The sequence below is a fragment of the Elephas maximus genome, chromosome 6 (assembly GCF_024166365.1).
Source record: "Elephas maximus indicus isolate mEleMax1 chromosome 6, mEleMax1 primary haplotype, whole genome shotgun sequence".
Lineage (NCBI taxonomy): Eukaryota > Metazoa > Chordata > Mammalia > Proboscidea > Elephantidae > Elephas > Elephas maximus.
The window spans coordinates 19,454,353-19,481,080 of record NC_064824.1 but is presented as its reverse complement, the minus strand read 5'-3'; the positions used below and the strand labels follow the sequence as shown (position 1 = coordinate 19,481,080).

The following is a 26,728-nucleotide window of genomic DNA, read 5'->3' as shown; positions in this document are numbered from 1 at the left end:
TACTTGGATCCACAATCAACAGCCATGGAAGCAGCAGTCAAGAAATCAAAAGATGCCTTGCACTGGGTAAATCTGCTGCAAAGGATCTCTTCGAAGTGTCGAAGAGCAAAGATGTCACCTTGAAGACTAAGGTGCATTTGACCCAAGCCATGGTATTTTCAGTCACATCATATGCATGTGAAAGCTGGACAAAGAATAAGGAAGACCAAAGAAGAGCTGACGCCTTTGAATTGTGGTGTTGGCGAAGAATATTGAATATACTGTGGACTGCCAAAAGAAAGAACAAATCTGTCTTAGAAGTACAACCAGAATGCTCTTTAGAAGCGAGGATGGCGAGACTGTGTCTTACATACTTTGGACATGTTGTCAGGAGGGATCAGTCCCTGGAGAAGGACATCATGCTTGGCAGAGTACAGGGTCAGTGGAAAAGAGGAAGACCCTCAATGAGGTGGATCGACCCAGTGGCTGCAACAAAGAGCTCAAGCATAACAACCATTGTAAGGATGGCTCAGGACTGGGCAGTGTTTCGTTCTGTTGTGCATAGGGTTGCTATGAGTCGGAACCGACTTGACGGCACCTAACAACAACAACAACAACCTATTCCCCACAACCCCCAACTCTGCAAAATTTTGCAAGTTCCTTTTTGTGAAAAATGACCATCTTTTTGCCTTTTTGATACAAATAGGCATTTTCTTTTTAATCTTGTATGCTTTGTGTTCTTCTCCTTTCATAGTCTGGAATGGACTTTCTAGGAAGATTAAAAGGACTGCAGTAGAACATTCTGTTTTGACATTTCAAGGAGATTGTTCATTTAGGGGAACCCTGGTAGCGTAGTGGTTAAGAGCTGCAGCTGCTAACCAAAAGGTCGGCAGTTCAGATCCACCAGGCGCTCCTTGGAAACTCTATGGGGCAGTTCTACTCTGTCCTGTAGGGTCGCTATGAGTTGGAATCGACTCGACTGCAGTGGGTTTTGGTTTGTTCATTTAGGCCTGATACTTAGGTGATTCCTTATTAGACATTTTCTGTCATATAAGGAAATTTAAATGTTATACCAAGAATAATATTCTTGCAACTATGTTTGTCCTGTGTTCTCCTGATAACAGATTCTGAAGGACGTAACAAATAATATTAACACATTGCCGTTAAGCCAATTCCAACTCATAGCGACCCTATAGGACAGAGCAGAACTGCCGCGTAGATTTTCCAAGGAGTGGTTGATGGATTCAAACTGCCGACCTTTTGATTAGCAACCATAGCACTTAACCACTACACTACCAGTGTTTCCACAAATATTAGCTAATAGTTATTAAGAAGGAGCCCTGCTGGCACAGTGGTTAAAGCACTCAACTGCTATCCAAAAGGTCAGCAGTTCGAAACCACCAGTGGCTCCGAGGGAGAAAGATGTGGCAGTCTGCTTCCATAAGATTTACAGCCTTGGAAACCCTATTGGATCTCTATGAGTCAGAATCAGCTCGACAGCAGTGGGTTTCATTTTGGTTTTGGTAATAGTAATTAAATGCTTTCTATGTACCTGGAGCCCTGGTGGTCCAGTGGTTAAGCATTCAGCTGCTAACCAAAAGGTCAGCAGTTTGAATCCACCAGCCACTCCTTGGAAACCTCATGAGGCGGTTCTACCCTGTTCTGTAGGGTTGCTGTGGGTTGAAATCGACTCAACAGCAGCATGTTCGGTTTCATTTAGTTGGTATGTGCCCAGGCCCTTTGGTATATTCTCTTAATCCTCCCACTCTCCAATAAAGTAGATGAATTATCCCCATTTTAGAGCTGGAGAAACATAGGTGCCCAGACACTCAGTTACCGCTCACAGACTCATGGTCAGTACAGAGCCAGAATATGAACAAAGGTCCATTTGATGAGAAGGCCATAGCATTTTTATTTCTCCTGAGTACCTCATTTATACTTTAAAATAGGAGAGGAGCCCACCTAGGTTCTGCCCCTCACAAAAGATCTTTCTAACATTGTTTTAAGTCAAAATCCAGACCAGGACCTATATTCATTTTCAGTATAGGTCTATCATGTCCATTTTTATTAAACTAACATATAATCAAAATTTAAAAGTATGGTTGCTAAAAAGATGAGAAAATTTGAATTCTTTAATTGTTATTTCTTCTCGAGCAAAATTTGTATTGTGCCTTTTTGTCATTTCATTCTTTATTTCAGAAATGTATTTACCTCAAAAGTACATACATGTCCTGATCAGGAAGCAGAGCCCTTAGACAAGGGAAAGAGCCCTGTCTAGATGAGCCCTTAGACAAGCCTACCTACGCTCCATGCCCTCTACTCTGTCTTTCCTCCAGCTTTGCCTTTCCCTATGGGGTCCAGAGTTTTGTAGAACCAAGGAGGCAAGCCAACCTATCACCTGTGATCTTCCCTCAGTTCTGTGCCCAAACAGCTCTGAAACTACTTCTTGGGCCTGTGTGGACCTCGTCTCTGTATCCATTCTCCCAAGGTGGAGCACATGGTATATGTACCCCTAGGCCCAAGGAGTAGCTAAGAGGCAGCAATTTGCAGAGGGGTGTAGATGAGGTTACACATGGGCCAGGATGTTCACACACATGATTATAGATCCCCACATTTTAAAAAAGGAGCTGACGATGGGAAAAGAAACAGAGTGGGCTACAAGCTAGAGCTAGGGCCTGACTCTGTGCATGCCCCATGATAATAGATTCTGACCTAAAAATCTCAGTTGAAATCTGACCTCCCAGATTGCTTTGAAAATATATTTGTCAAGGAAAGGGGACAGAAAATACTTTGTTTAGCATTCTGTTCAATTTATTTTGTAACTTTTCATGTTTAAACAGATGGCATATGAGCCTCTATTTGTACTTTTGCCCTAGGTTCTGCAAATGCTAAAGGTAGGTCTATTCAGAATTACTTATCAGCAGTTCCCCTTTTTCTACGTGTCTCTTCCCAGTTGTAGACATTTCCAGCCACATTGCCAAGAACCTTATATTTCTTCAAAGCTATAGCAAAGCTTTTCAACTCCATAGCAACTCTCCGTCTCTACACAGGGGCACCAAACCCAGATCTGGTGTGATTCTTCATAAATGAATTATTTTTCCAGATATAAACCTAAAGGGCATATTGGGTGATCCATCGGCCTGAGACCAGAAGAACTAGATGGTGCTCAGCTACCACCAATGATTGCCCCGACAGGGAACACAACAGAGGGTCCCTAATGGAACAAGAGAAAAGTGGGGTGCAGAACTCAAATTCACATAAAAAGACCAGACTTAATGGTCTGACTGAGACTGGAGGGACCCTGGAAGACAAGCCCCCCGGACTCTCTGTTAACCCAAAACTAAAACCATTGTCGAAGCCAGCTCTTCAGACAAACTTCAGACTGGACTATAAGCCATAAAATGATACTCGTGAAGAATGTGCGTCTTAACTCAAGTAGATACATGAGACTAAATGGGCAGCTCCTGTCTGGAGGCGAGATGAGAAGGCAGAAAGGGACAGGAGCTGGTTGAATGGACATGGGAAATCTGAGGTGGAAAGGAGAAGTGTGCTGTCACATTATAGGGAGAGCAACTAGGGTCATATAACAATATGGGTATAAATTTTGGTATGAGAAACTAACTTGAACTGTAAACTTTCACTTAAAGCACAATTAAAAAAAACCAAAGGCCATATCTGATAAATTCCTATCACCAATTCATTAAGATGTCCATGTGATGTTTTTTGTTTTTAGCTGTATATGATGTAGTGGAAGAAAAGCTAGAAAATGAGCCAGACTTCCAGTACATTCCTGAGAAAGCCCCAGTAGATAGTGTCCATCAGGATGACCATTCCCTGCGGGAGTCAATGATCCAGCTAGCTGACGGGCTCATCACTGGAACAGTCCTGACACAATTTGATGTAAGTAATATCACTATATAGAAAAGGTGTTTGCCATACTGTCTAATTAGTTTCATGGTTTTTTTTTGTTTGTTTTTTAAATAATATTTTACTGTGTTTTTGGTGGAGGTGTACACAGCAGTTTAGGTTCCAATTCAACAATTTCTACACAAGCTATTCAGTGGCATCGTTACATTCTTCACAATATGTGAACATTCCCTCTATTTCTGTTCTGCTGGTTCACTGCCCATTAATCTAGTTTCTCCACCCCCTTTCATTCTCATCCTTGTTTTAAAGTAATTGTTGACCATTTGGTCTCACATAGATGATTTAGTGCCATGGTTTTTTAACTGACTAATCTACCATGCTTAATAACTTATAAACTAAGTTATTATAATAACTTGTAAACTAATGATAGGTAATTCTGAGAAATAATTATGTTTGCTATAAAAAGTTGAAAATGCAATTTTTTTTTTAATTGCTCCCAAAATGCTAGTTATGGTTATATAAACAAATGTCTATTTAAAAGAAAGGGCTAAGGAAATTTTATACGTTGTCATCAAACTAAATTTTTCTGGTATTAAATAATTAAATAGTTGTTTTTAGGAAAGATAGCAAATGAGGGTAAGCTGTTATAGACTTAAAAATCTTGAGTTAAAATAACTCTTCTGTATTTAAAATTCATATCTTGTCATATTTAATTCTTTAATTTTTATCAGTGAAGTTGGCTATTGTTAATACTTGTTGCACTGAGGTACATATTACAGATGTGTTTTGGTAACAATAAAACATTTGATGCATGTCAGTTTTCCTTTTAAAAAGTTCTTGGTTTGTATACTATAAACATACCCAAAGTAAATATTTTCTGCAGATTTGCTATTCAAAACTTTGGATTTTTTTCCCTTGTTCTACCATTTTTCAAAATATGACATATAATTCATGTCAGAAATTGTGCAAAATTCAGCTTTGCAAATCTGAGTCGGTACTTTGTTGCCTAAAGTGTATCATTGAACAGATGAAGTACTCAAAGGAAAAACCTGTTTCCTGTTAAGATACTTACAAGTCCAAGAAACAAAACAAAAACTGGTGACTTGCTGGGCTTGTCTTATACTTTTTTTTTTTTTTTTTCTGTTAAGCAACTGTATCGGAAAAAGCCTGGAATGACAATGTCTTGTGCAAAATTACCTCAGAACATTTCCAAAAATAGATACAGAGATATTTCGCCTTGTAAGTATTATCTTCGAATGTCAAGTTTAATCATTTCACATAACTTTATTAAAGCATTCTTACTTTTGAATTTTTTTTTTCAGATGATGCTACACGGGTCATTTTAAAGGGTAATGAAGACTATATCAATGCAAATTATATAAATGTAAGTTTATTTTTATTATGCCTTTTCCATTTGAAATGCAAGAGTCTACTATAAACTTTGAGATTCTTTTTTGTTAAAAGGCTAACTTCAAAAACTGAAATAATATAAAAATAATGTTAGAGAAAATAGTTTGGTACTGGCATATTAATATACCACTGATACAGAATAGTCCAGAAATATTGTCATTGTTTTTAGGTGCTGTCAAGTTGATTTTTGACGTGTAGTAATCCCATGTGACAGAATAGAACTACCCCATAGGCTTTTCTGGGCTGTAACCTTGTGGGAGCAGATCGCCTGGGCTTTCTCCTGGATAGCCACCGGATGGGTTTAAGCCACAATCTTTCAATTTGCAGATGAGCGCTTAACCATTGCACCACCAGGATTCCTTCCAGTCCAGAAATAGACTCAGATAAATAATAGAGTTCTGTTAATGATAGAGGTGGCTTTTTATATTATTGGTGATAAAACAGATTGTTCGGTGAATGGGTTGGGTACAGAATACATCTTTGTAAGGAGGTTTTTTTTTTTCCCATCTAGGAAAAAAAAAAGAATCAGTACTTACTTTTTTTTTTTAACTTTGTAATATAGAAAATTTCAAACATAAAATGGTAGAGAAAAAAGTAAAATGAACCTTCATGTACCCATCACCCAGCTTCAGCAATTGTTAACTAATAACCAATCTTATTTAACCAATACCTCTCCAGTGCCCCCACACATCCATCATTTTGTCATCCGATGTGATTTACCTATGTGTTATATCTCTGTGATGTTAATGAGGCAAGATTAGAGGCAGTTATGTTAATGAGGCAGCGCAGGACTCAATCTACAAGATTGGGTTGTATTTTTAGTCAATCTCTTTTGAGATATAAAAGAGAGAGGTGAGCAGAGACACAGGGGCCCCTCACACCACCAAGAATGTAATGCCAGGAACAGAGCATATCCTTTGGACCCAAGGTCCCTGTGCTGAGAATCTCCTAGACCAGGGGAAGATTAATGACAAGGACCTTCCTCTGGAGCCGACAAAGAAAGCCTTCCCCTGGAGCTGGCACCCTGAACTCGGACTTCTAGCCTACTAGGCTGTGAGAGAATAAACTTTTATTTGTTAAAGTCATCCACTTGTGGTATTTCTGTTATACCAGCACTAGATAACTAAGACAAGGCATATTATCCTATCATGGACAGCACTGTACTTCAGGATAGATCTTGAAATGCTCTTTTTGATGATGAAATGTGACGCCATTCCTCTTCAATATGTCATTCCTGGCATAGTAGACCACATGGTCGTCCGATTCAGAATGGCTAGTACCAGTCCATTTCAGCTCACTAATGCCTGGGATATCAATCTTTATGTGTTCCATTTCATTTTTGACAACTCCCAATTTTCCTAGATTCATACTTCATGTTCCAGTTATTAATGGATGTTTACAGCTGTTTCTTTTCATTTTGAATCATGCCACATCAGCAAATGAAGGTCCTGAAAGCTTTACTTCATCCACGTCATTAATTTGACTCTACTTTGGGTAGACAGCTCTTCCCCAGTCGTACTTTGAGAGACTTCCAACCTGAGGGGCTCATCTTCCGGAACTATACCAGACAATGTTCCACTGCTATTCATAAGGTTTTCACTGGCTAGTTTTGTTAGAAGCAGATCGCCAGGTCCTTCTTCCTAGTCTGTCTTAGTCTGGAACCTCAGCTGAAACCTGTCTACCGTGGGTGACCCTGCTGGTATTCTTCAATGTATAGAGAGCTCAAAAATTAATAAGAAAAATAAAACAGCATAATGAAAAAATGTATAAAAGATAATTCATAGAGAAGGAAATGCAAATAACATTTTTACAAACATTTTTAATGGCTATTTTCAAATCAGTACAAAGGTAGAGAGAATAGTTGGAGAACCCCCATAAACCTGTCACCCGGTTCAACAGCTATCAACAAATGGTCAGTCTTGTTTCAGCTTAACACTACCCCCTGGGTTATTTTTTAAAAGCCCAAATGTCATATCACTTCATTTGTAAATATTTTAATATGTACCTCTCATAAGGTGCATGCTTTTTGTTGTTGCTTTAGCCCACTCACGATACCATTATAACATTTATGAAAATAATAACGTGCACATTTAAATGAAAAATACACTCAACGTAATTCACAAAAAAGTACAAATCAAAGTTGTGAGGAATTAACCATTTTTCACCCATCAGATTAAAAGATCAAAAAGTTTGATAGTACCATAATACAAGTTCGCAATATTTTAAACCTTGGGGTTAAGTGTGCTTTTGGGGGTCAGCATTTTTTTTATTTTAAAGAAGGTTGTTCAGTGCATATACCATGATAAGTAACATCCCCTGTGGGCTATAGGACAGTAGCTTGTAATCAGTATATTAATATTATACAGCAAACTATGGATATTCCCACTGAGTAGGACAAAAAAGTCATAAATGGTCTTAGATCAGTTCTGGTCAGATTTTGCTATCACGTGAGTCCAGGTCAGGTCAGGTTTACGAAAAAAGAAAAAAAGCCTTGGGTTTCAGAATGACAGATAAGAGATTATGGATTTATTAGTGAGTATATGGGAAAACAAGCATTCCTCAAACATTATTGGTGGGAGTGTAAATTGGTATAACCTCTGGAGGGCAAGTTGGCAGTATCTATAAAAATGTTAAAGGCGTATACACTTTGATCCAGCATTCTCATTTCTTCCTCTTGTCCATAAAAATATATTTCTGCATATGCACAAAGGTGTTAGGTTTATAAAAATATTCAGTGCAGCCTTGTTTATGGCAGCAAATAGATTAGCAGCAACTTAAACGTCTGTTAAATGCATTATGGTATATTTCTACAGGAGAGCCATTTTTTAAAATGAAGTTTTATGTACTTACTCAACATGACGTCAAAGATAAAGTGAAAAAAATAAAAGATGCAGAAAAGCATGCTGCTATTTATGTTTTACGGAAAACAGAAGGATAGTCTTGTATGTATGTGTTAAAAAAACAAAAACCCACTGCCCCATAGAGTTTCCAAGGAGCGCCTGGTGGATTTGAACAGCTGACCTCTTGGTTAGCAGCCGTAGCACTTAACCACTACACCACCAGAGGTTCCTATGTATGTGTTATGTATAGATTATTTCTAAAGGGTATGTAAGAAACTATAAATAAATAAAAAAGAATAAATGGTTCTTTCCCTATTCACCCTTTGATATTCCTGAATCTCCATTCGCGCATACATCACCTTTTTTGAAAAATATCAACCTCAGAAGTAGTCAGATAATGATTCATCTTGCTCAAATACTCGTTATCTTGTTTCTGAAAATAATTCAAAATATTATTTTAATATCCTTCAGAGTTATTTTATATGTAAAATCCAAACTAAAACAAATGGCATAATTTTTATTTCTCACCAATTTTGCCAATAAACTGTTGAAAGGTAAATATTTCTATACCAGATCTCTGCCTGACTGAAACTGGGTTCTCTTTAAAACTACTTTTAAAACCATAATAGGTTCATGTTTTGGGAAATATTTAAATTCCTGTTTCCACTAATTGAAAGATAAATATGTATAACTACAAGACATTCCCAAGAAGTTTTCTCTACCTATAAAATACTGTTGATCACAATTTGTTTTACTGATTTTGCGGTTTATTGAGGCTAGTTGTCCAATTAGTAATCATGTAGTAGACGGGTTTAAAATGCCTGATCGTAGTAATACAGCAACAGTGCAAAAGATTTGATTTATGTCCTTTTCTTTTTAGATGGAAATTCCCTCTTCCAGTATTATAAATCAGTACATTGCTTGTCAAGGGCCATTACCACACACTTGTACAGATTTTTGGCAGATGACTTGGGAACAAGGCTCCTCCATGGTTGTAATGTTGACCACACAAGTTGAACGTGGCAGAGTAAGTTATACTCAAATCTTATACTTTGCTTGGGTTTTTCTCAAGTTACGTTGCATATATAGTCCACATATTCAAATTGAATTAGTCTTTTTGGTAACCTTTAAACTTGGCTTCCTGTGTTGTCATAATTAAAAGCATCATGGCTAAATGCCTAAAATTGTTATTAATACATAATAAATGTGATATGTTAGACATTATTATTTAAATGGTTAGCATCTATCTGATAAGGGACTTATATGGAAAATATATAAAGAACTCTTACAACTTAACAATAAAATGACCCCAAAAATTAAAGATGGGCAAAAGATTTCAATAGACATTTCTCCAAAGAAGATAAACAAATGGCCAGTAAACACATGAAAAGATCCTCAACATCATTTAGCCATCGGGGAAATGCAAGTTAAAACCAAGAGAAACCACTTAATATGCAGTAGGAAGGTTAAAATACAAATGACAGATAATAACCAGTGTTAGCAATGATGTAGAGAAATTGGAACCCTCATACACTGCTGGTAGGATTTTAAAATGGTACAGCTGGTTTGGAAAGCAGTCTGGCACTTCCTCAAAAGGTTAAGCATAGCATTGCCATATAACCTAGCAATTCCACCTAGGAATACCCAAGATACTTATTGTACATAGGGTCGCTATAAGTCAGAACTGACTCACCAGCACCTAACAACATCACATACCCAAGAGAACTGAAAACGTATGGCCACACAAGTAATTGGCAGATGAATGTTCATAGCAGCATTATTCACAATACCCAAAAGGGGAAAGAGCCCAGATGGGTAAATAAAATGTGGTATACAATTTTTTTTTTTTATATCTGAATAGTATTTGGTGATAAAAAGGGATCAAGGACTGATGACATGCTGCAATATGGATGAACCTTAAAAACATTACGCCCATTTAATAAAAGCCAGTCAGAAGAGATCAGATATTATTCCATTGATATGAAATGTCCAGAATAGGCAAATTTGTAGAAACAGAAAGTAGATTAGTGATTGCCTACTGCTGGGAGGGCAGGGGAGGGAGGATGCCGAGTGACCACTAATGGGTATGGGGTTTCTTTTGGGGTGATGAAAATTTTCTAAAAGTGATTGTGGTGATGTTTGCAAAACTCTGTGTATGTACAAAAAACTATTGCATACTTGGTTTTTTCAAGCATGCAAATCAACAATTTTTAGTTTATTAACAGAGTTATACAAACATCACCAAAATCAACTTTAGAACATGTTAATTGCTTCAAAAAGAAACCTGTACCCATTCGCAGTAACTCCATATTCCCCCAAAAGTGCCCACCTCAGCCCTAGAGAACACTAATCTAGAGAAAAAATGTTAGTTGTTGACAAATCTAAGTAAAAGGTATGAGAATTTATTTATATTATTCTTGCAACTTTTCTGTAAGTCTGAAAGTTCTTAAAAATTAAAACATGTAAAAAATTAATGAACATAAATCCATAAATATATATATAGGTGTATGTATATTCATTTTTTTTTATGATGTCAGGTTAAGTGTCACCAGTATTGGCCAGAACCCACAGGAAGTTCATCCTATGGGTGCTACCAAGTCACCTGCCACTCAGAAGAAGGAAACACTGCCTATGTCTTCAGGAAAATGACACTATTTAACCAGGAGGTAAGAAGGCAAGGGTATCCATTCATTAGAAATGTGTTCAACATAAAGGCTTTAAAATCTGAACCTTTTTTTTAAGTCTGAATACTGGTTACTAGGAAGTAGTACAAAAAATTACTGAACTCTTTGCTTCTTTGGGAAACTTCAGAATCTATTTAAATCAATCAATGGCAATCTATTTCACTTCTCCTCAATTCTGATACCAACTACATAATGCAGTACTTCTTCCTCTGACCCTTACCACAAGAGCTAGGTCAGATATCAAGTTAAAGGGCACAGTCCTCCAGACTGCAGAATCTGCTCAAGACTTTCAGCTTTCAGCTGCAAGCTTAGAGGTTTACATGACACCCTCATTCTGACCTGCCTGCTCTTACTCCTCTCTCAGGTACAATAATTCACTAGAACAGCTCACAAAGGTCACAAAAAGCACTATACTTAAACGATTATAGTTTTATTATATAAAGGAAACAAATGAAGAGATGCATAGAGGAGATCTGAGAGGGTTCCCAAAGTGGAGCTTCCATGTCCCAAAAACAGACAGCAACCTCCCACGTTCATCAATGTCTTTCACCAACCAGGAGGCCCGTGGAGGCTCAGTGTCCAGAGCCTTTATCAGAACCGCATTGTATAGGCTTGATTGATTGAGCTCAACCTTCAGCACTTTGTCCTGATCTCTGGCTGATATCACTTGATGGATCTTTCTGGCCTGGCCAGCCCTCACCCAAGAGGATCCTCATTAGCATAAACGCTTAGGTATTGTCTGGAGGCCTCATCAAAGACATTTCAGTCACTTGGGAAATTCCACAGTAAATGAATAATTTCTTTTATAAGGATCAGTACAAAGCTGGTTCCTCTGAGGCAGAGGCTAAAGATGTCCCAAATGTCCAACTTTTCCAAACTGCTGTACCACTCCATCATCTCTAATATCAGCTACTCCCCTCCAATCAGTAATCCTCCTCTTGTCTTGGGTTTGTTAATTTGTTGCCACATCCCACAGAACTCAATGAACCATACTTACAGTTAAGTGGTTTATTAGGGAAGTAACAGGGTACATCTCAGGATCGGGATCAACTTGGAAGTAACAGGAACAAAAATTTAGGATGCAGTTCCTCAAACACGACAGCTTCTTTCCACCCTCTGCCACCAGGCCCTGCAGCAGGACCTGCTGGAACCTTGCTGCCTCCAGGCCTTACTGGGGACCTTCTTGGGCAAGCATTACACCTCTTAGCTCCGTGGGTCAGCAAGCCCCACTGCAGCCGTCTCCTGGTTCCTGCCATCTTGCCCCGCTGTCTCTCGCTGTCTTCCATGTTACAGCTCCGCTCTCTCTCTTTCTCTCCAAGTCTCCCTTTAAGCCTAGAGGGATGGCAAAATTGATCAATCCCCTCACTAGGGTTCCATATACCTTATTTTCATGGTCCCACTCTCACAAGGGTACCATACACCAAACTTGAATTATTAGCAAGCTATCCAATCCCGTTGGTGGACCACAAGCACCTGATTTGCACAGTCTCACCCAGTCATTCAGTGGCAATTACAAGACCATGGCAAGAAAAGCCATATAAAAGCCATCCATCACACTGCACACAGTTTTAGAGGTTATCTCTCAGGAGCCAAAAGAAAAAAACAAATTCTTTGGGAAAAGTTAAATTCCTTGTCCCATAAATCTTATGAAGAGTATTCTTTTATAGTAAATATATTTCTAATTTCTGTAGCTAAATATGAATAGTTAGTGAAGAAGGAGCCTGATAAATAATACTTATTACTATTTTATTTTTTTTTAGTATTACTAAAAATCCTCCAGCCACTCCTTGGAAACCATATGGGGCATTTCTACTCCGTCCAATCGGGTCGCTTTAGGTCGCAACCGAGGGCAACGGGCTGGGTTTTTTGTTTGTTTAGAAGAAGAAGGAACTCTGTGGCACAATGGTTGTGAACTCAACTGATAACTGAAAGGTTGGTTCATACCAGCCTTTGTGGGAGAAAAGACCCGGCAGTCTGCTTCCGTAAAGATTACAGTATAGGAAACCCTATGGGGCAGTTGTACTCTGTCACATTGATTCACTAGGGAGTTGGAATCGACTTGAAGGCACCTAACAACAACAGAAGAGAGTACCTCCTACAGAAGAGCAAAGAGCATAAGATTTGAAGGCCCAGGCCTATCCCAGCAATGGTTGCAAAAACACCAAGAATTAAACCTGATTGAACTTTGTGTTTTTATGATCTACAGTTTTTAATCTACATTCACTTTCTGAGATTTTATTTTTTTAATTTCCCAGATTTCACCTGTATTGTGTCAGGATTAGCCCAACTTTATTCACAAAAAAATTCTTTCCTTACCATTTTTCTCCTATAATAATTTTCTAGTTTTCATAAGCTTTCTCTCATTTACTTGATTATCATCGTAATACCTTACAAATATCAAAACTGAGTTATAAAGAGTATTGATTCAAGTAGCGAATACTTATATGGATGTAATTTTTTCTATAAAATGATTTCTTTGCATTTCATTGAAATTTTTGAGTGAAATGAATTTATACGTTACTGTTTTGGGGGTAAGGAGAGGAGTTGGTTTTGCTTTTCTTCTAAAACTGAAATGACAGGAATATTTATTTGTATTTTAATGATAATTCCTAAGTCAACGTGCGTAATTGTTATTTGCACTTAGAAAAATGAGAGTCGTCAACTCACTCAGATCCAGTACATAGCCTGGCCTGACCATGGAGTCCCTGATGATTCAAGTGACTTTCTGAATTTTGTTTGTCATGTACGAAATAAAAGAGCCGGCAAGGAAGAGCCTATTGTTGTTCATTGCAGGTATTCTGTTTTCTGTCTTTTAAGAATGATGTTAGAAATGAGTATTTATGGATAAATGAATGTCATTTTCAAAAGAGAATATGTATTTTATTTGTATTTTTTGTTGTGATTAGCACTTGAATAATTACAGGTAAAGCTATGCCCTGAGGTAGAAGGCAAAGGGTATGTTCCAACATATACTGGCAGAAAATTTATCATAAGAGGTACAATAATACCTTCTGGCACTAACTCTTAGTTCTTTTTTTTTCATATTTTGACATCTCTGAAACTGGGATATTCTTAAAATCGATGGAATCATAGATTTGATGGATTATAATATTATAGGCATTAGGTTTCGTACTAAGGTATAGATTCCTTGACTCCAGCAAGATACTCCTTCCTGGCTCATGACACCTTTTAGGATATTCAGTGAGTACTTCCATCTCTCTCAGATTGGCCCTATCTATTGACATCACAGGGTATGCCACTTCCAAGAACTCCAGGGGAACAGTGGCAGGCTACCCTCCCTTCCTTTAGACCCAGGCCCCTTCTGCCCACAAAGGGTCAAACACAGAGACTACAGCCTTTGCTGCCACTGACCCAGAGATTAGGGGACAAAAATTAATCCTGAACCCTTCCATTCCTGACCACCTTTGTCATAAAGTGATGTACTCAGAGGATGGGTTGAGATATCACTTTATTTTTAAACTTTCCAGCAGTTATTAGGAGGAGACTTTTAACTTTTAAATCACCAAAACAGATTATAGGCCAAATATTTGAGAGGCAAAATGACAGGAATGGTGAAACACATTTGATCATTTTATGTCCTACATCTCCTAATAGCTACCATACCCAGTTGACAGAGAATACTTCCATGCATTGTTCTTGACTGTCTGGATCGCAGCAGTTAAATTAAAATTAAATTTTGGCTAAAAAAAGTCTTTAGAGTGTAAAATATTGTTGTCTTGTGTCATTCGTTAATGATTTTTTATTGTCATTCTGTTATTTTGCATTTAAAGGGGGGGTTGCTCCAGTAAGCATCTCTACCTTGTTCAGATTTTTAAAACTGAATTGTAACTTTTTTAAAGTGGTATTTTTGTAATTAACAGTGGGAGGAAAATACAGACCATTTTATCTATATTAAGTGAGTAAATTAAGAGTGAATTTTCTTTTTTTTCCTTTTTTAAAATATTCTGTAGTTGGTTTGTTACTTTTGTAATATAAAACATTATAATGAAGTTGTTCTTCTACTGTATTCTGATTCAATACTTTAATTTTCCACTCAAAAGCTACAAAAAGTTTAACAGATAAGTAATAGTAAGACCTTGCCCCACATTCGTCTTTTTTTAGTGCTGGGATTGGAAGAACCGGGGTTCTTATTACTATGGAAACAGCCATGTGTCTCATTGAATGCAATCAGCCAGTTTATCCTCTAGATATTGTAAGAACAATGAGAGATCAACGAGCCATGATGATCCAAACACCTGTAAGTACTGTACTTCACGTACATGGTTTTTATTACCAGTATGTATTCTAAACCATACTTTTTTTCTCTTTAATTCCCTGCCAGGAGCTAATAATCCCTAGCACAGGGGTTGGCGAACTCCTGCCCACAAGACAAACCTGGCCCACCACCTGTTTCTATCATTAAAGATTTATTGGAACACCGCTATGCTCATTTGTTTATGTATTGTCTGTGGCTGCTTTCACACTATAATAGCGGAATTATATAGTTGTAACAGATACCACATGACCCACAGAACCTAAAATATTTACTCTCTGGCTCTTTACAGGAAAGGTTTGCCAATACCAGTCCTAGAATATCAATTCTTGAGTTAATTCTAAACAGGCTCAGAGGAACTTACCCTGTATTACTTAGTCAAGTGGAATACTGAGAATGATAGTATCCCTGAAGTGGAAAATCTTGGTCTAACTGCTTTCATGGAAATAACTGTGGTGAAGTTGCCTCTCTTTTTTACATAAGAACTTAATTTACAATAAAATAAAATAGTAGAAATTAAGCTGCTGGCTTACCGTATTTTTCACTGTCTGTGAATTACGCTTTAGGGCTCAAAAAGAGAAATCATGGAATTCTAGAATTAACGTTCAAATAATTTATTTTATGTAATTAAGCTATTATGAGTATTAGCATTGTCATTGTCAATAAAGTTACTGAAGTAGATTTTAGTGTGATCTAGTAAGCATCTGTCTTTTTTTTAAAACTTAATTATAGAAAATTTCAAACACACGGAAGCGGCCAAGATAATATAATGAACACCACGTTGAGTATGCGGACCCGACAGCATTTGCCGTCTTGTTTAATACTGCCACCCAGTATCTCCATATTTGAAGCAAATCCTAGCCATCACATCATTTTATCTATAAATATTTCAATATGTATCCCCTAAAAGATAAGAATTATTTTTCCTTCTAAAATGAAACCACAATATCATTATCACACCTAAATGTAGTTAACGATAATTCCTTAATATTATCTAATAAGCAGTATTCTGGTATCCAGTTGTCTCATAAAAGTCATAGTTTTTTTTTTAATTTAAGAACAGCTTTATCGAGATATAATTCACATACCATAAATATACCATTTTAAAGTGTTCAATTTAGTTGTTTTTAGTATATTTGCAGTTTTTAACCATCACTGCTAATTTTAGAATATTTTCACCCCCCAAAAAAGAAACCGCATACCCATTAGCAGTCACTCCCATTTCCTCTGAGCCCTTTCCTGCACTCCCAGTCCTAGACAACCACTAAGCTACTTTCTGTGTCTGTATAGATTTGCCTATTCTGGATACTTCATTTAAATGGAATCATAAAATATTTGGTCTTTTGTGACTGACTTCTTTCAATTAGCGTAATGTTTTAAGACTTGTAGTATGTATCAGTACTTCATGCCTTTTTATCGCTAAATAATATTCCATTGTATGAATATACCACGTTTTGTTTATCCATTCATCGGTTGATGGATGTTTGAGTTCTTTCTACTTTTTAGGTATTGTGAATAATTCTGCTAAAAATGTTCAAGTGCAAATTTTTGTGTGGACGTGTATTTTCAGTTCTCTTGGACATTTTTTTTTGGACATACACCTAGGAGCAGAATTAGCACACCTTATGGCAACTTTATGTTTAACCTTTTGAGGAGCTGCCTGACCATTTTCCAAAGTGGCTACATCGTTGTGCACCATTGTATGTGAGGGTTCCGTTTTCTCCACATCGTGCTCAACGCTTGTTACTGTTTTTAACTTGGATTGTCATTGTTGAGTTGTAAGGGTTCTTTATATTTTCTGGATACAAGTCATTTGTCGTACACATGATTTGCAGATATTTTTTCCCATCCTGTAGGTTGTCTTTTCACTTTCTTGATGATGTCATTTGAAGAACATAAGTTTCTCATTTTGATGGAGTCCAGTTAATTATTTCTTTTACCACTTGTGCTTTTAGTGTCACATCTAAGAAACCACTGCCTGATGCAAGGTCGTGAAAATTTACTTGCATGTTTTCTTCTCGGAGTAGTATGGTTTTATTTCTCACATTTAGGTCTTTGATCCATTTGGAGCTGGTTTTTATATGTGGTATAAGGTGGGGGTTCAGCTTCATTATTTGGCATGTGGCTATCCAGTTGTCCAAACACTATTTGTTGAAGAGACTCTTCTTCCCTCACTGAATTGTCTGTAGGTCCCGTGTCAGAATCAATTGACCACAAATATAAGGGTTTATTTCTGGATTCCCAGTTATATTCCATTTGTCTGTATGTCTGTCCTTAAGCTAGTACCACACTGTCTTGTAGTAAATTTTGAAATCAGGAAAGTATAAATCCTCGGTTTTGTTGTTTTTCAAGATTTCTTTTGACTATTCTTGGTGCCTTGCATTTTCATACGAATTTTTCGAATGAGTTTGTCCATTTCTGCAAAATGGGCAGCTGGCATTTTAATAGGAATTGCATTGAATCTTTAGGTCAATTTGAAGAGTATTGCCATCTTAACAATATTAAATCTTCCAAATAATGAATGCTAGATATCTTTCCATTTATATAGGTCTGCATTAATGTCTTTAAACAATGTTTTGTCATTTTCAGTGTGCAAGTGTTGAGCTTCTTTTGTTAAATTTATTCCTATTTTAGTCTTTTTGGTGCTACTGTAAATGGAATTGTTTTCTTAATTTTATTTTTGGATTGTTCATTGCTAATGTATAGAAATGCAATTGATTTCTGTGACATGTTCATCTGTTCTGTAACCTTACCAAAATAATTAGCTCCAATAGTTTGTGTGTGCATGCACACACACACAGTTGATGCACAGATCTTTCTAGGATTTTCTATATGCAAGATCATGTCATCTGCAAACAGATAGTTTTACTTCTTCACGTTCAATTTGGATGCTTTGTATTTCTTTTTGTTTTCCTTCTTTTCCCCTTGCCCAAGTGCCCTGGTGAGAACTTCCAGTACAATATTGAATAGCGGTGGTAAGAGTAGACATTCTCGTCTTGATCTTAGGGGGGAAGGTTTCAATCTTTTACCACTGAGTATCACGTTAGCTGTGTGTTTTTCATAATGACCTTTATCAGATTGAGGAAGTTTCCTCTATTTACTAGTTTGTTGAATATTTTCATTATAAAAGGGTGCTCGATTTTGTCAGGTGCTTTTTCTGCATCTGTTGGGCTGATCGTGTGGTTTTTTTACTTTATTCTGCTAATGGGGTGTATTATTTTGATTTTTTTTTAAACTTTATTGTGATATGGGTGATAGTTTACAGTGGAACTTAGTTTTCCTTTCAACAATTTATATTTTAGTGGCATTAGTTACAGTCCCCTCAGTGTGACAACATTTACCCACTTCGTCCCTGGGTTCCCTGTTTCCATTCTTCCATCTTTCCTGCCCCTTCCTGCCTTTTGAACATTGTTTTGGGGCAAATGCTGCCCTTTTGATCTTGTATGGTTGATTGTTCTGAGGAGCACATTCCTCACAGGAGTACTGTTCACTTTATAGGCCTGTCAATCGTTTGGCTGAAAGATGATCTCCAGGAGTGGGTTCAGTTCCAGGTTTGAAAAGTATCTAAGGGCTGTAGTCTTGGGGGTTCCACAAGTCTCTGTCAGGTCAGTAATTCTGGTCTTTCTTATGAATTTGAATTTTGTTCCACACCTTTCTCCTACACTGTTCAGGACCTTCTATTGTGATCCCAATCAGAGCAGTCAGTGGAAGTAGCTGGGCACCATCTAATTCTTCTGGTCTCAGGCTAGTGGAGGCGGCGGTTCATGTGGTCTAATAGTCCTTTGGACTAATTATTTCTCCAAGTCTGATTTTCTTCACTCTTTGCTCTGGACAGGAAGAGACCAATATTTGTATTTTAAATGGTTGCTCACAAGGCTTTAAGGCACCAGCCAGTTGCTACTCACCAAAAAAGTAGGATGTAAAACATTGTCTTTATGGACTATGTTATACTGATTGACCAAGATGTCCATTGAGACTATGGTCCTAAGCCCTCAAGTCCAATAACTAAGTCCTTCAAGGTGTTTGGTTATACCTAAGGAGTTTTCGTAACTTTGCCCCCCTGTGTGCTCTACTATATACGTGGATATCTTGCAGGTCAAGCAAATACATATGTAGAAATATCCTCTACCAAACCTATATATGCTTGTGGGTGTACTCCCATATGCCATCCCACACCTGTTCAGATTACATATCTACCTGTGTATCCACTCGTAAATTATCAATTGTATATGTAGTAGTATTTATCATTGTTGCCTTTTACTTTCCTCCCAATGTCTTCCGTTGCCTTGGTGATGTTGTGCTGACATCCCCGTTATTGTATATTGCCTTTCCCTTCACCCGAGTTAATACATATCTAGTACCTAGTTAGTGATTTTTCCCTCTCTCCCCACCCCACCCCTAGTAACCATCAAAGAATGTTCCTTTCTGTGAGTAAACCTTTTCTTGACATTTTATAATAGTAGCCTCATATAATAATTGTCCTTTTGTGATTGACTTATTTCACTCAGTGTAATGTCCTCCAGGTTCATCCATGTTTTGAAATGTTGCACAAATCCATTGTTATTCTTTAACGTCGACGTGGTATTCTACTGTGTGTATGTACTATAGTTTGTTTATCCATTCATCCGTTAATGGGCACTTAGGTTGTTTCCATCTCTTTGCTGTGGTGAATAATGCTGCGATGAACATGGATGTGCATAAATCTATTCATGTCGGGGTCTCATTTCTCTAGAATATATACCTAGAGAATGGGATTGCTAGATCATAAGGTATCTCTATTTCTAACTTTTTAAGGAAGTGCCATACCGTTTCCCACAGTGGTGTACCATTTTACAATCCCACCAGCAGCATATAAGAGTTGCAGTCTCCCTACACCCTCACCAGCATTTGTTGTTTTTGGTTTTTTTTTTTTTTTAATCATTGCCTTTATTGCCAGGTGAGATGATCTCTCATTATTGGTTTTTTGGTTTAATGGCTAATGATCACGAGTATCTCTTCATATATTTGTTGGCTGCCTGAATGTCTCCTTTGGTGAAGTATCTGTTCATGTCCTTTGCCCATTTTTTAATTGGATTGTTTGTCTATTTTTTGTTGAGGTGTCGAAGTTTTCTATAAATTTTAGGGATTCCTCCCTTGGCAAATATGTCATTGTCAATTTTTTTTCCGAGTCTGTAGGCTCTCTTTACTCTTTTAGAGTCTTTTGAGGAGGCTCCAGTCATCTAATTTATCTTCTGCTGTTTGTGCATTTTTAGTTATGTTTGATAGTCCATTTATGCCATAAATTAGGCCTCCTACCTTTGCCCCTGTTCCCCACCGCCCCCCCCCCCCCCCCGATGATCTTTATAGTTTTAGGTTTTATTTTTAGGTCTTTGATCCATCTTGAGTTGGCTTTTGTATATGGTGTAAGGTATGAATCCTGTCTTGTTCTCCTGCAAATGGATATCCAGTTTTGCTAGCACCGTTTGCTGAAGATACTCTTTTCCCCATTTAATGGATTTTGACCCTTTGTCAAAAGTCAGCCATCCACAGGTATATCCGTAGTCTGTTCCATTGGCCTGTGTGTCTGTCATACCCATACATGCTTTTTTGACTACTGTGGCTGTATAATAGGTTCTGAGATGGGGAAGAGTGAGGCCTCCTACTTTGCTTTTCTTCTGCAGTAGTGCTTTGCTTATCCATGGCCTCTTTCCTTTCCATATAAAGTTAGTGACTCGTTTTTCCATCTCTTTAAAGAATATTAATGGAATCTGGATTGGGATTGCATTGTATCTCTATACCGCTTTGAGTTGTTGTTGTGAGGTACCATTGAGTTGGTTCTGACTCATAGTGACCCTATGTACAAGAGAATGAAACACTGTCCAGTCCTGCGCCATCCTCACAATCGATGTTATGTTTGAGCCCATCATTGCAGCCACTGTGTCAGTCCATCTCATTGAGGGTCTTCCTTCCTCTCTTTCCTTGACCCTGTACTTTACCAAGCATAATGTCCTTCTCCAGTGACTGATCCCTCATGATAACTTATCCAAAGTATGTGAGACCTAGTCTTGCCATCTTTGCTTCCAAGAAGCATTCTGGTTACACTTCTTGCAAGACAGATTTGTTTATTATTTTGGCAGTCCACAGTACATTAAGTATTCTTCGCCAACACCACATTTCAAAGACGTGAGTTCTTTTTTGGCCTCCCTTATTCATAGCCCAGCTTTCACATGCATATGAGGCAAGTGAAAACACCATGGCTTGGGTCAAGCACACATTAGTCTTCAAGGTAACATCTTTGCTTTTCAACACTTTGAAGGTCTTTTGCAGCAGATTTGCCCGATGAAGTGTGTCTTTTGATTTCTTGGCTGCTACTTCCATGGATGTTGATTGTGGATCCAAGTAAAAGGAAATCCTTGACAATTTCAATCTTTTCTCTGTTTATCATGATATTGCTCATTGGTCCAGTTGTGAGAATTTTCGTTTTCTTTATGTTGAGGCGTGATCCATACTGAAGGCTGTGGTCTTCGATCTTCACCAGTAAGTGTTTCAAGTCCTCTTCACTCAGCAAGCAAGGTTTTGTATCATCTGCATATCACAGATTGTTGATGAGTCTTCCTCTAACCCTTTTGCCATGTTCTTCATACAGTCCAGCTGCTTGGATTATTTGCTCAGCATACAAGTTGAATAAGTATGGTGAAAGGATACAACCCAGACATACACCTTTCCTGACTTTAAACCATGCGGCATCTCTTTGTTCTGTTCAAACAACTACCTCTTAATCTATGTACAGGTTCCTCATGAGCACAATTAAGTGTTCTAGAATTAGCATTTTTCAAAATATTATCCATAATTTGTTATGATCCACACAGTCAAATGCCTTTGCATAGTCAATAAAACACAGTTAAGCATCTTTCTGGCATTCTCTGCTTTCAGCCAGGATCCATCTGCCATCAGCCATGACATCCCTGGTTCAGCGTCCTCTTCTGAATCCTGCCTGAATTCCTGGCAGGTCCCTGTCAATATACTGCTGCAGCTGCTTTTGAATGATCTTCAGCAAAATTCTACTTGTGTTTGATATTAATGATATTGTTCGATAATTTCCACATTTGGTAGGATTACCTTTCTTGAGAATAGGCCTAAATATGGATCTCTTCCAGTCGGTTGGCCAGGTAGCTGTCTTCCACATTTCTTGGCATAGATAAGCAAGCACTTCCAGTGCTGCGTTCGGTTGTTGAAACATCTCAATTGATACTCCGTCAGTTCCTGGAGCTGTGTTTTTCTCTGATGCCTCCAGTGCAGCTTGAACGTCTTCCTTTAGTAATATTGGTTCCTGATCATATGCTACCTCTTGAAATGTTCAAACATCAAGCAGTTCTTTTTGGTATAATGACTCTGTGTATTCCTTCCATCTTGTTTTGATGCTTCCTGCATTAATATTTTCCATATAGAGTCCTTCACTATTAAAACTCAAGGCTTGAATTTTTTCTTCAGTTCTTTCAGCTTGAGAAATGCTAAGTGTGTTCTTCCCTTTTGGTTTTCTATCTCCAGCTCTTTGCACATGTCATTATATACTTCACTTTGTCTTCTCGAGATGTCCTTGTACAACTCGTCTGGTCTTTGGTCATTAGTGTTCAATGTGTCGAGTCAAATCTATTTTTTGAGATGGTCTCTAAATTCAGGTGGGATATGCTCAACGTCATACTTTGGCACTTGTGAAGTTGTTCTAATTTTCTTCAGTCTCAGCTTGAACTTGCATATGAGCAATTGATGGTCTGTTCTGCAGTCGGCCCCTAGCCTTATTCTCACTGATGATATTGAGCTTTTCCATCGTCTCTTTCCACAGATGTAGGCAATTAATCCATTTATATCGGGTTTAATTATCAGTAAGTACGAACTTACCATTGTCATTTTATTGTGTGTTTTTTTTTCTAGTGCTCATGGTTTCTTTGTTCTGTATACTTTTCTGTGCTGAATTCTTTTTGTTTATGGCTTTTCTGTTTATTTCCTTCATTGCTGTTGATTTTTTGTTTACTGAGTCTTTATGATTTTCCTCTTTTTTATTTTGGTGAGGTTTTTTTAATTTTCTTTGTGGTTACCCTGAAATTTCGTTTTATCTTTTCAAGTTTAAAACAGTGTTTTATCTTGATACCACCTTGACTTCCTGTCCATATAGAAATTCTGTAACTATGCCATGTATTCCTTCTTTCCGTTTTGAAGGTGTTGTCATTTACAGATTGACATCTCTGGTTCCCTATTTTCCGTCTTGTAGCTTTATTTTCTTTTGAAAATTCTTTATCTGGCTTGGTTTCCAGGTGATGTTGCCATGTGCCTTAATCTCAGGATGTTGTCTGGCATCGTTGGTTCTCTTTCCAAAGGATTCCGTTTAGTATTTCTTTTAAGGTTAGTCTGGTTTTTACAAATTGCCTTAGTTTCGGCCTATCTGGAAATGTCCTAATTTTGCCATTGCATTTGAGGGATAATTTTGCTGGATATATAATTGTTAAGTAGCATATGATCAAGAACTGATGGTATTGAAAGAAGAAGTCAAAGCTGTACCATAGGCATAGGTGAAAAACAAGGCTCCAGGAATTGATGGAATATCAATGGAGATGTTTCAATGGATGAATTCAGCACTGGAAGTGCTTATTTATCTATGCCAAGAAATTTGGAAGACAGCTAGCCACCTGGCCGACTGACTGGAAGAGATCCATGTTTGTGCCCATTCCAAATACGAGTGATCCAACAGAATGCAGAAATTATCAAACAGTATCATTAATAGCACATGCAAGAAAAGTTTTGCTGAAGATCTTTCAAAAGTGGTTGCAGCAGGACATAACAGGGAACTCCAGAAATTCATGTAGGATTCAGAAGAGGATGTGAAACAAGGGATATCATTGCTGATGTCAGGTGTATCTTGGCTCAAAGCAGAGAATACCAGGAAGATGTTTACGTGTGTTTTATTGACTATGCAAAGGCATTCCACTGTGTGCACCATAACAAATTATGGATAATATTTCGAAGAATGCAAATTCTACAGCAGTTCATTATGCTTATGAAAAACTTGTACGTAGGCCAAGAGGCAGTCATTGGAACAGGACAAGGGGATATTAAACCAAAAAGAACCAAACCCACTGCTGTCGAGTTGATTCCGACTCATATATTGCATGGTTTAAACTCAGGAAAGATGTATATCAGGGTGATATCCTTTCACCATATTTATTGAATCTGTATGCTGAGCAAATAATCCAAGAAACTGGACTGTATGAAGACAAATGCGGCATCAGGATCGGAGGAAGACTCATTAACAACCTGCGATGTGCGGATGACATAACCTTGCTTGATGAAAGTGAAGAGGGCTTGAAGCACTTACTGATGAAAATCAAAGACTACAGCCGTCAGCATGAATCTCATCTCAACATAAAGAAAACAAAAATCCGCACACTTGGACCAATAAGCAACATCATGATAAACAAAGAAAATATTGAAGTTGTCAAGAATTCCATTTTACTTGTATCTACAATCAACACCCATGGAAGCAGCACTCAAGAAATCAACTGATGTATTGCATTGGGCAAATGTGCTGCAAAAGTCTTCTTTAAAATGTTAGAAAACAAAGGTGTCACTTTGAGCACTAAGGTTCACCTGACGCAAATCATGGTATTTTCAGTTGCTTCATATGCATGCGAAACCTAGACAATGAATAACGAAGACTGAACATGAATTGACACCTTTGAATTATGGTGTTGGTGAAAAATATTGACTGTACCGTGGACTGCCAGAAGAATGAACAAACCTGTCTTGGGAAAAGTACGGCCAGAATGTTCCTTGGAAGTGAGGACGGCGAAACTTCATCTCATGTACTTTGGGCATATTATCAGTCCCTGGAGAAGGACATCATGCTTGGTAGAGTGGAGGGTCAGCGAAAAGAGGAAGACCCTCAACAAGACGGATTGACACAATGGCTACAACAATAGGTTCAAGCATAACAACTATTGTGAGGATGTCACAGGATGGGCAGTGTTTCGTTCTGTTGTACATAGGGTCACTGTGAGTTGGAAACAACTCAGCTGCATCTAACAAAAACAACAACAACACATAATTCTTGGTTGGCAATATATGTCATCCCTTTTACTTCTTGCCTGCATGGTTTCTTCCCAGAAATCAGACCTTAGTCTTATTGGTTTCCCTTTGTAGGTAACATTTTGTTTTTCTCCAGATGCTCTTGGGATTCTTTCTTTGTCTTTTGGTTTTGGAAAGTTTGATTATAATACGTTTTGGTGATTTTCTTTAGGGGTCTGTCCTATTTGGGGTTCTTCGAGCTTTGAGAATGATCTCTTCTCATCATTCATGATGCTATGGAAATTTTCTGCCAGCAACTCTGAAAATTTTTCTCTGTGCTTTTTTTTTTTCTGTCTCTCCCTTTTTGGAATTCTGATCATGTGTCAATTATTCCTCTTGGTAGTGTCCCACATAGCTCTTAGGCTTTCTTCATTTTTCTTCATTGTTGTTTCTGACTGTTCCTCTAACAGATTCATATCAAGGGATTTTTCTTCTAATTCACTGATTCTGTCCTTTGTTGCTTCAATTGTACTCCTTTGTCCTTCCAATGTGTTATCTATTTCTGAAATTTTAGTGGGAATATTCTGAATTTCTAGTTGTTGTTTTGTATGGTTTCTAATTGTCTAGTTATTTTGTCATTTTGTTCTTTTATTGTTCTCTTGAATTCTTCTGAAGTTTTGTCTGTGCTTTCCGTATCTCTTTCTTGATCTCTTGGAAGGCCCTATAAATAAGTCTTTTGAATTCCTTATCGGGTAGTTCCATTATAATTTCTTCCTCAGGGAGGTTTCCTGGTTCTTTATTTTGGTCACTTGCTGGAGCCATTTTGTCCTGCTTCTGTTGCAATTTGAATATTGTCTGTTGTTTCCAAGGCATTAAGGTAATATTATGTCTATTTATTATATTCTTGTTTGCTGTGTCCTGATTTTTTGTTTTGTTTTGTTTTCTTGTATCTGGGCACGTCAGATGGGTATGCTACTCCAGTCACTTATATGGCCACATGGGAGTGCTCACCACCTGTCTCCAGATGGATGTGGTAGTGGCTGGATGTGTGAGCACAGGTCTGTGTTCACTGGTCTTGTGGGACAGCTGTGGGCAGGTTGGGCAGGTGTTGGCCGCCATCTGTCACTGGTCCAGTGGCTCAGGAGCAGGCAGTGGCACTTGACGAGTGAGTGGGGGGGCAGGTGTGGCAGATGTGGCTGGCTAGTGGGAGCTCAGTCTCCACCTCCTGCTGGATGGGGCTAGTGAGTGGCAGGTGGGCACATGCATGGTTGTGCTTCTGGTGCCTCTCACACAGTGGGGGGAGGGCGTGAGTGACAGGCTGCTGAGCGCAAAGGTGCACTCTCGCCACCCTCTACTGAGTGGAAGAGGGAGAGGGAGGACAGAGCAGTGGGGTAATGCGCATGGGGTTATGCCTTTACTGCCCCTCACCAGGAAGGAGGAGGAGGGAGGGAGTAGTGAGCAGGTGTGTTCATGGTTACAGTGCCACCTTCTCTCACTGGGAGGGGGAGAAAGCAATGGGCACGCATGTGGCTGTGCTGCTGCCATCTCTCGCCAGGCTGAGATAGGTGCAGGCCACAGGAGGGCGTGTGTTCGTGGCCACCCAGTGCCAGGCTGGCTGGCGGGACCCCTCCATTCTG

At 38.2% G+C, this 26,728-nt stretch overlaps 1 protein-coding gene across 9 annotated transcripts in view; it reads left to right on the top strand.

Annotated features, from left to right (window-relative positions):
* PTPN4 (protein tyrosine phosphatase non-receptor type 4) overlaps window positions 1-26,728 on the top strand; it is a 245,317-nt gene that overhangs the window by 205,271 nt on the left and 13,318 nt on the right. For 8 of the 9 annotated variants that reach the window (XM_049889148.1, XM_049889150.1, XM_049889152.1 and 5 more), the window contains 7 exons: window positions 3,713-3,879; window positions 4,995-5,085; window positions 5,169-5,230; window positions 8,977-9,123; window positions 10,634-10,762; window positions 13,425-13,573; window positions 14,903-15,038. In XM_049889148.1, coding sequence (XP_049745105.1) covers window positions 3,713-3,879; window positions 4,995-5,085; window positions 5,169-5,230; window positions 8,977-9,123; window positions 10,634-10,762; window positions 13,425-13,573; window positions 14,903-15,038 — 881 coding nt within the window. Of the gene's footprint in view, window positions 1-3,712; window positions 3,880-4,994; window positions 5,086-5,168; window positions 5,231-8,976; window positions 9,124-10,633; window positions 10,763-12,540; window positions 12,713-13,424; window positions 13,574-14,902; window positions 15,039-26,728 lie in introns of those variants that run through there. The other variant, XR_007518073.1, reaches the window with a different exon arrangement.